Source organism: Heloderma suspectum, chromosome 1 (assembly GCF_057233095.1).
Source record: "Heloderma suspectum isolate Gila_16-S chromosome 1, 16-S_ref, whole genome shotgun sequence".
In the NCBI taxonomy this organism is placed as follows: Eukaryota; Metazoa; Chordata; class Lepidosauria; order Squamata; family Helodermatidae; genus Heloderma; species Heloderma suspectum.
The window spans coordinates 122494407-122504635 of NC_139458.1; the positions used below are offsets into that span (position 1 = coordinate 122494407).

Here is a 10229-nt window from a genome sequence, read left to right on the forward strand (position 1 = left end):
GTGGTCGATTATAACCATACTGGCTGGGTCACCCCTCAGGGAAAGCCTGTGTGAAGAGGTAGGACTTGACTCCTAAAGACCAATGCTGAAGACATCTGCTTAATATCAATGGGAAGCACGTTTCAGAAGATGGGTGCTGCGTCTATTATAAACATCAGAGTGCTGCAGTAAAGTTTTGTATGGTACTAACCCAACTGGAAAGATATTTCAGATTTTGAGGATGCACTGAATGTTTTTGGTGCTAGCCTTGCTCTGATTCCTGTGTGTCGGCATCAAATTTTTAGTGTCGTATGTCTGGGTTCTTCAAGACTTTTCAGGTGATACCCTCGCATAAGAACTAATATCAGATGTGTTACATATATAGAACATAATGCTTTACATGTTGTACCATTACACTTCCTTGACAAATTGTTACTTGTAACATGTAACCTAGTTTCTTGTAACTGGTAGGTACAGAATTGCCTGACTTTCCTCTTTGTTGAGATGTATCTTTTGCATGTCTTGATCTGTAATTAATGCCTGTAAAGGAGTGGAGGTGGGGGGATGACACCCACCCACCCCTTTTGTGTATGATAATGCCACTAAAGCTGAGTCAGTTACATAGAGGAATGGACACGTAAACAGACTTGGCAGTTAAAAAATTGATTTCTTCACTATCCTTATTGCCATTTATGTAGCACGTTGTTTGAAGGAAGGGTGGGTAGAAAGTAGATCTCCAGATATTTTGGACTTCAACTCCCAGCATTCCTGACCATTGGCCATGCTGGTAGGGGCTTCTGGGAGTTGAAGTCCAAAACATGCGGAGGTCTACCTTCTGCTCATCCTTGATTTAAAGCAGAGAGTGCTTTAATGGCTTAACATTGTTTGTTCCATGAGAACTGTATTGGTAGGTTCCTATCATTCCCACTTGGAACATAGGCTGAAAGATCGTGATCTGCCAAATGTAATCCAATGTACAGAGACTGGATCCCAAGCACCATACTCTGTCATTGAGTACATCCTATATACTAATAGTGACCTCATTCTCAGAGTGTGGCTCCTTATGTAGTTAAGACCCTAAAAGGGGGGCATACACCCCAAAACAGTCCAGTGAGCACTGAGCATGCTCATTGGCCATGGGATACTGACTGACAGGGGGAGAGGTGGGAAATGGAATGAAGTATCCTGGAAGTCACCATGACTGGTTGGCTAGAATCCTGAGCAGAAGCACTCTACAGTGCTAGTACACTGCATTTATACTAGTTGTGAACTAGTGAATCTTGAAATATGCGCATTGGTCTTCCTTTCTAGGATATGTAGCATAACCCCTGCACCATTGGGCTTAAGGGACTTAACAAAAAGCTTAGCCAGGAATACATTGTGGTAGCACTGGTGTGAAATGACATGGCATGACATTAGGATACCTAAAAGGCCATATTTTTTATATGAACCTGTCTGTTCATTAAGATCAAGTGGAGAGACTCCTCTTCACCTCCCACCATCATCCGAGGTGCAATTGGTGGGGACTCAGGAGAGGGTCTTCTTTGTGGCTGCACCTAGGCTTTGGAACTCCGTGCCCAGTGAGGCCTGCCTTGTTCCCTCTATAATCCTTTTCTGGCAGGTGTTTGGCCTGCTGATTGACTCCCTGCAGACTGAGTTTTTATGTACTTTTAAAAATCTGTCTCTCTGTCCTTTTTAAATTGTTTATTCTTTTGTTGATGTTTGACTGTTTTAAAATTTGTTGTAAGCTGCCTTGAGCATTTTTTAAACAGAAAGGTGGGCTATAAATATTTTAATGCTTTTTAAAAAAAGGTTTGCATCCTATATTCCACCTGAGTTCACCAAGTTCTGTTTTTATTGTGCCTGTCTCGAGGAGCTGGGAATGCAGTGTTGTTAAATCTGAATTGCTGTAGATAAGCACCTGTACTGATTTCTATAGCTTGTCCAATGAAATGATGGTCTTGCGGCTTCTATAGATCCTGTGGTAAACAGTAAGTCGCCTTAGAATCTGTAAATGCTTTACCAGATAATTTCTTTATTCTTAGTTACATATTAAGCGTTCTTCATGATGCTCACAATAGTTTTTTGACTGATGAGTCAAATTGTAATCTCATATGCTCTGCACAGTATAATGTGAAAGAGTGGCAACGCAAGATGCAGCTCTGCCTGTGTCTGGTAGCAAGCCCAAAACACTGTGATCTCCTTGTGTCTCACAGCATAGAGCCACAGCTTCTGATATATCCCTGGCCACCTTTGAGGCAGGTCTCACCCGTGTTGTGTGATAGGATATGGGTGCTGCTATGTTTTTGTGGTCTCTGTGTAGCTTTAGCCAAGCCTCTTACTAGGTCTCTAGTCTTCAAGCAATGGGTCACACAGGTAGTACCACTATTTAATGTTGTTCTGGGTTTTTTTTTAAGACTGTGTGAGGATGAGTGTCCAGGTGCATAGGTAGGACTGCTTTACTCTTAATACTTGTGTAGAAGTGAGAATTTTGGCAGCTGTCTTGCAAGAGCAAGAAATGTTGCACTTATTGAAGTTCTCTGTTTGGTGCGACTATTAGAGGTATAATCCTGTCCTCCTTTGTATTTGCTCACCCTATACAGAGAAGGAATATATATATATATATATAGAGAGAGAGAGAGAGATACACACACGCACACACACACACACCATATATATATATAAAATGAAGTAACCGTGGGTCTCATGTTACTGGTTGGGGCAGTTGAGTCCTGGGTCCGAAAGGGTTGAAGACTGTGATAAGCTCTCTTCTTTTTCACACAGACACCACCCTTGAGCTCTTCCCTCTCTTGAAGCACTTAATGTACACCTTGTGCCTATTTATCCATAGGTTATGTATTTGAGGAAGAATGCATGCAGTAAAGGCAAGTTATAGTTATCCAGAGGAAATAGCTTAGTTGTAGACCTCAAACAGGTATTTTTATGAGTAATGTTGACATGCTTTAAGCACTGCAAATTAAAGTTATTTGAACTGGCCATCAGGTATGTGATTAAAGGGTGAGTAGGTGTCCTCAGGAAGAGTTTTGGTTATTTAGGAGATGAACATTAGCTGACATGGTGCCTGTGGGTGACCTAGAAAGCCACCGAATCCATTTCTGTGGCCTGCCACTCCATCAGATAGCAGCCATACTATAATTTCACAAACCTTGGGTTTAAAAAATCCAACAGATTCCATGCTATTGGCTGATCTCAGGTCGAGTGTGTGTTGAAGAGAGATTACAATCTCTTGTAAGCTTCATTTGCCTGCACATTCAAGGGCTAATACTGTGTAGGGGGTTGGGGGTGCATTCCAGCCCTGCTCCAAACTTCCCTATGCGCGCAGGCTCCTTAGCATTGAGCGTTGGGGGTTGAATGTGGTTTGTGAACATGCTTATACACCTCCCCACGATCAGGAACCCTGCTGAACGTGCTTACAACCCCGCTTTCGACCTTAGTGCTAAACACGCAAAAGTCTATAAGGAGGAGCCTGCACACAGTGGGACATTGAGGTTGGGGCTTGTGCACCCCCCCCCCCGCCCTTCTAACTCTCACATGAGCAGACTGGCCGCCTGCATAGGGCTGTAGTGCTTGTTGGATGCATGCCCCTGCCCCACCCCAACCTCTTCAGCTTGGTGTGGCCTATGTGCTTTCATTGGAATGCCAATAGCTTTCCTTTTCTGTGGGATTACGTTTCTTGTTCCTGTGGTGCCAGAGATGAGCCTGGAACTCCAATACCAGTTTTATCTAGAGGCCCAACAAACAGCAAACAAAGGGAATGTCCAAATTATTATCCACCCCTACTGATGTTTTTGAGGAGCTCATGCATTATCTCATTAGAACTTGAATAGGAGACCGCCTGGGAATGAGGCTTCCTGCATAGAGTTGGACTCGATGGTCTTGTAGGCCCCTTCCAACCCTATGATTCTATCCTGAATATTTTGTGACTTCCAGAGCTTGCTGTTGGGTTTACTGCTTAGGCCTGCTGTTGGTTTGGAAACACTTGTGATGTGATTAATTTTACCTTTGCATTCTGAGTGCTTTTCTCTGACAGCAAATGTTTTTGTCGCTGAATCTTTAGCTTTATTCACAACTGTGGCTCAGTGTTGCAATAAACACGTTTTATTCCTCTTCTGCATTATCTCGTGCATAATCTCTCTTGCTGCTATGCCACTGGCATTGACTTTTTCTTGATCATTTCAACCATTTTTGTTCTTTTTTCAGTCCTTATCCCCTCACCACCAGCCAAGCTAATTTAGCACACATTATCATGAGAAATAAGTCATGATTCTCTTATATAGCCTGCATTGTATTGTCAACTATACCTCGGTTACTTTCATTAGCCAAGGGTTGGATCTAATTTTAGGCATGTCCAATCAGGTTGGCAGAAGCAGATTTCTCTGCCCCTCCTCCCCACAGCAGCACCTCAGCTTCCCAAAAATGCTACACAGAGGGTATGGGATCTGGATCCATCCCAATATCTTTTAAAGTATGCAGATCCTTTGTACGCAAAAAACACCGGGCTTCATGCTGTGCTTAAAAAAAAAAAAAGACCTTGGGGACCAGGGCTGACAGTAGAAATTATTGCAACAGAGGCCACCCTCTTCTTTTCCACCTAGACAAAAGAGTGGCTAAATTAATTCCCATAACTTGAGAATAGGGTTTGCAGAGGTATTTTGCTGTTATTGGGTGTGGATGGGGAAGAAACCCCATCTCTGATATATATTCACATTTTAATATGGGAGCTACTACTCTGTGTTCCACTGGTAAATTTCACCAAAACATGTAGTGGGTTTCACCACCCTGCTTTGTAGTAGTGCTGTGTGTATGTATATCTGAGGGCTAAGTCCATGATTTCCTATAATCTGGCCGTAAGGAGGACTTTATAATGTCTTTTGAAACAAACCTTTATGAACAGCCACAGCTTTTTACATATGTATTCCAGCCTTGCAAACAGTCTACAAAGTTATTAGTTCACCTGGCCATACATAGCTGTGTTTCCTAAAAGGGAAAAACAGTGACTTTTGTCAGGTGCCCCATCTTGGTTGCCTGGAGGGTAGTGGACATGTCACATGCGAGCAGATTAGCAACTGTTCCCAAGACTGAAATCGTCCAGCCTTCTTTTCATATTCTGTTCTAGCACAGAATGCTTTTTGGCTTGTATTATTTCCCCATATAGACTACGCTGGTGTTTGTTTGAGGCACAGCTGCTCCTGCCATACCATAAAGACCTTAATGTGCGTATGGCCCGCCCCGCCTAGACTGAGGGGGTGCTTTGTTTCTGGGTGCTTTTATACAAGGGGTTCTGACCACTTCTCGTCTGCCTCTGTCTTTGCAGCTTCTGACTACAATTCTGTTCTGAGCATTAGTGAAGAGGAAGCCAAGTTGAAGGCTCTGAACGAGTACCTCAGCACTCGTAGTTATATCCAGGGGTTCACATTTTCACATGCAGATGTGGAAGCTTTCAGACAGCTTTCGGGCCCGCCTCTGGACGAGCATTTCCATGTGGTGCGTTGGTACAGGCACATAGAAGCAATCTATGATGGCAGCAGTCAAAAACATGACTCGGGTAAACAGCAAACAAGTGAGTAATGGCAAGGGCCAGTGGGTAGAAAGGTAAAGGCATGCTCTTTGTTTATAGATTTGATTTTTTATTCAAAAGCATTATTCTGTGACTTTTTCTTTGAGCTCTTACATTTGCTAGTCATAGGCTTCTGGATCATCACAGTGAATAATCAGCCTCCATTCCTTTCCGTATTAAAATTATTTTTATTTATTAATTTTTTATCTTACAAGAAGCACAGAGTGATGTACAAGATTCTCTCCTCTATTTTTTCTTCACAACAACCCTGTGGGGTAGGTTAGACTAGGGGAATGTGACTGGCCCCAAAGTCACCCAATAGCTTCATGGCTGAGTAGGGATTTGAACTTTGGTCTCTCCAGTCCTAGCCTGGCATAAAAAGAAAAGTCAGTGACTGGTCTTGTTTTATTGTGGCTGTCTTTTTCTCCTATCTTTAAAGGCCCCAGGCTCCTTAATGCTGGGTGGGAGAGGGGAGATGAGACACAAACAGGCACACATTTTGTCATCTAATATTTTAGAGAGTCAATAGCCTTTTAATGTTAGAAGGAAGAAGGTGAGGGTCCTATGTAACATCCCTATGATCAATCATTTACATAACTAGACTAAAAGTTACAGTCGTGCTGATGAGTGCAATGTGCACCATAAGTAAATAACAGATTATGGTACCTCAGCAGAAGGATGGGAGAATGAAATTTGAAATAAGCGTTTTGAGCTTTAGCCAAAACGTTGCATGGTGCCACTGTCACTCTTACCCATCGTTGGCCTGTTAGCTAGAAAAATTCCAGCCACCTTATTTTTATTTTATTATTTATTCAAAATGCATATTTTATATCACCTTTCAATTGTATTCCCAGGGCAGCTTACAAAAAATGTAAATATAAAAAATAAAATGAGTGAAAAGCCACAGAACTATAAAAACAGCATGAAACAGTCAATGGTGTTAACATTGCATCTGAAAAGCTAAAGAAAACAAAAAAGTATTTGCCTGACACCAAAAGGACAATAAAGTAGGTGCCAAGTGAACTCTCTAGGGAGAGCATTCCAGAACTAGGGAGTCACCACCAAGTAGACACTCTCTGTAGTAGCTGCCGGCTTCATCTTGGGTGGTGGGAGCACCCAAGGAGCCCTTCCTTTAAAGTTCTTAGTATATGGGTAGTACCTATGGAGACATGCTGTCCTACTACCCTGGTTCTGAGATGTCAAGGATTTTTAAAGCTCAAAACCAGCACTTTGAATTCAGCCCGAGAATGGGCTGGGAGCCAGTGCAGTTGGCATGGCACAGGCATAATAAGATCGTAACACCTAGTCCCAATTAGTAATCTAGCAGCCACATTCTGCTCTAACTGCAGTTTCCAAACTGTCTTCAAATGCAGTCCCATATATAGCACATTGCAGTAGTCTAACCTGGAGCATAGATAACTGAGACCAGGGGCCATTTCAGGCAAGAAATCTATTTGTCTCAGAGATGAAGCAGTTTTTACCAAGAGTTTCAACGAACTAGGTGTTGCAAATAAAGTCCAGGGACTCTAAATTATATCAGAATGGCCTCAATTTAACTGACACAGACAAAGGCAAGGATAGAGTTCATAGAATCGTAGGGTTAGAAGGGGCCTACAAGACCATCAAGTCCAACCCCCTGTTCAATGCAGGAAGCCTGATTCCCAGGCGGTCTCCCATCCAAGTACTAACCAGGGCTGACCCTGCTTAGCTTCTGAGATCAGACTTTTTGCAAACCAGAAAGGTGATGAGCCCTTTGTTCCAAATATGATTCGTTGATGGTGATTGCTAGGGCAAGGCTTGATGAGTCGTTTTCCTTCCCAGTGAAAAGAGTATACATCCAAGGTCTTAGACCAGTGGAATTTTATATTCACATCACATTATATTCACATCATCCTCTGAAGATGCCATACGTCAAAAATACTCCAGAGTTCCTCCCTTCACTTTGGCCAGTGGAAGAGATTTCTGGAAGACTTACTAGTTGTATTGGTGCCTTTTGACAATTATATAATTGTATTAAATCAGCCTCATTCTTCTGTATGTATGTAACTGTATTTGGGTTTCTAATCACCCTACTTTAGCCCCCTTTTCTGACACCATCATTTTATAAAATTATTGCACTTGTTCTTCAGGGCCAAATGATCTCTTAGCGTAGCTCTTCTCCAAAAACATTGTGTTAGTTCAGTTTCCAGAGCAACACAATCATGGCAGATTTTCACTGAAGCCTACATCAGGTTCAGCAGGTGCATATGCTTTATTTGTGGGGCATGTAGAGGGAAAGGGGGTATTGGCTTAAGCTGTTCTGTGCCCACCTAGTGTCAGCATTGAACTTGAGATTTTTCTGGTCTCCTGCAAACCCATGCTACAAATGGCAGCTCTCATCTTGTTTGAAGTGCTGGTGTGCTATTTGCTAGCTGACAACAGCTTTCACTCCTGGTGCCTTAGCTGAGCGAATGTTTCGCTTGAGATGCTGCACATTATGTGCTACCTGGGTTGGATTGCGTCAGTGTCATTATGGAAAATAAGGGAGAGAGACTTCTTGGTGGTGACCCCCCAATTATGGAATGATCTCCCCAATGAGGCCTGCCTGGTGCCAGCATTGTTATCTTTTTGGTGACAGGTTAAGCAAGCATTTGGCAGCATAAGATAAGTTTTAATCGGGTCCTGGATTTGTCTTATGGTTGATTGCTTAGGGTTGTTTTTAGATACATGTTGTCGCCGTGTGTACTGTCTGTTTGTGTGTTTTTATGCATATGGTTTTTAAACTTTGTACACTGTATTTTTAATGGTTTATCATCTTTGTAAACTGCCCAGAGAGCTTTGACTATGGAGCAGTATAGAGATGATGATGATACAAAAGGGATTCTTACAGCTCAGCCCATTGCTTATATAGCCCAAGTGAAAAAGAAGGGGGAAAGAGGCTGTATTACCTTCTTGCTCAGGACTGCCAAGCAAGACCTGACCTAAGTACTTATAATGAACATTGCCATACCTCCAGGTGGACTCTCACACACCCTAGCATTTATATCATCCTCAGATTACCTCAGGTGTTCAGATGAAGCCTATACTATGGGCCATCCTTCCCCAAACGGGTGCCCTCCAGATGTGTTGCACTGCAGCTCCCATCATTCTCAGCCAGCATAGCCATTGGAAATGCTGGGAGTTGCAATCCAACACATTTGGTGGGCACTAGGTTGGGGAAGCCTTGTATAGGAAGGATACATCCCAAATACCATTTCAGAAATATTTATTTCCTCAGCAAGACAGAATGTTAACCATTTTCTCTGAGGACACCAGGGGGCGATCTGGAAGAACTGTAAAAAAATTAGTTTCAGATTTCTGCTGATCGCACTTTTCAGGAAATGCAGCTGTCGATTCCATCCTCACTGAACTAGATTCTTTACAGTGTTTGTTTCTTTGTTTGTTAGTGTTCTGAACGTTGATAAAGGCACCCTGAAACATTTCCAGCTCTAGGATTATTATTTTTTTCAGACTGGGTGTATGTAAGACAAAATACAAAGTCCGAAACACAGAGATCAGCATGTTTTTTATAAGTGCAGATGTTCGTTGCACTTGAAAGATGAGCAGTTTTAAAGGGAGCCTTGGGTTTGTGTTTCTCAGACAGCAGCCCTCCATGCCACATAGCAAGCTGGTTTTAGAAGAGTGGGGACCTTCAAAAGTGGTTTGAGATGGCATGGGGATCTGCTGGTTGAAGAAAAAACAAGAAGTAAAAAATCCCACTGGGCTTGCCCACATCCTTGGGTGCACCTACAGTGATTCTTTGGAACCCGGATAGCACGTTTACGAAACAAAACCAAAAAAGCCCCTTTTGGTTATATCAACTGTGTATCCATAAAACTAGAAAATGCACTAGCTGGACTTTTCTTGTTTTTAGGGAAGAGGCTGTAGCTTAGCGTTAGAGCACACACTTTGCATGCCGGCTGTCCCAGGGTCAGTCCAAGCGTCTCCAGGTAGGACTGTGAAAGACTCTTGTCTGGAACCCTGGAGAGCTGCTGCCAGTCACAGTAAACAAGACTGACTAGATGGACCAATGGTCTGATAAAACAGCTTCCTAAGATTACAAGTTTATTTTGGATAAATTCTAATTTGAATCTGGTATATAATTTCTGGTGGGTAGTGGGAGAAAATATAACAGAAAGAACTCTGCTGTTGGTTTTTATGTATTTATTAAATGTGTATGCTCTTTTCAGCTGATCAAACTCCCGGGGTGGCTTACAACCATCATAAAAACTGAACAATTATTGAAAACTCAAGAAATGTAAGATGGCAGAAACAGTGACAAAAACCAGCATTCAAACCAGAAGAGACAGTAAAAACTAACAGTTACAACCAGCTAGTTGCCATCTGGGAGGACCTGAGTAAATAAAAAGGTCTGGTTGAAGGACATAATAGTTTGAGTGATCTGACTTGCATTTGGGTTGTAAATAGAAATAGCATTACAGATATCTCTTCAAACTGTAACGCTCCATTTTCATCCAGCCAAATTGAATGTAACGTTGGCATCAGAAAATCCTGATTGTGAGTTAGAACCCCACATGGTCTCCAGTACACACATGGAGATTCTATACATACAAGCTTCCCTCTGCACTTCATTCATGGGGGAACCTCTGAGGATGCAACAGGATGTGGGTGTGAAACAGATTCCGCCATTGAA

The 10229-nt window shown here is 42.4% G+C and overlaps 1 protein-coding gene across 2 annotated transcripts in view; it reads left to right on the top strand.

Annotated features, from left to right (window-relative positions):
* Positions 1–10229, top strand: part of CARS1 (cysteinyl-tRNA synthetase 1) — a 61221-nt gene that overhangs the window by 8258 nt on the left and 42734 nt on the right. The window contains exon 2 of one of the 2 annotated variants that reach the window (XM_084855526.1): positions 5315–5560. The exons of the other annotated variant lie outside the window; for it this stretch is intronic. Within the exon in view, the coding sequence (XP_084711652.1) occupies positions 5315–5560 (246 nt within the window). The remainder of the gene's footprint in view (positions 1–5314; positions 5561–10229) is intronic. 2 annotated transcript variants of the gene reach the window in all.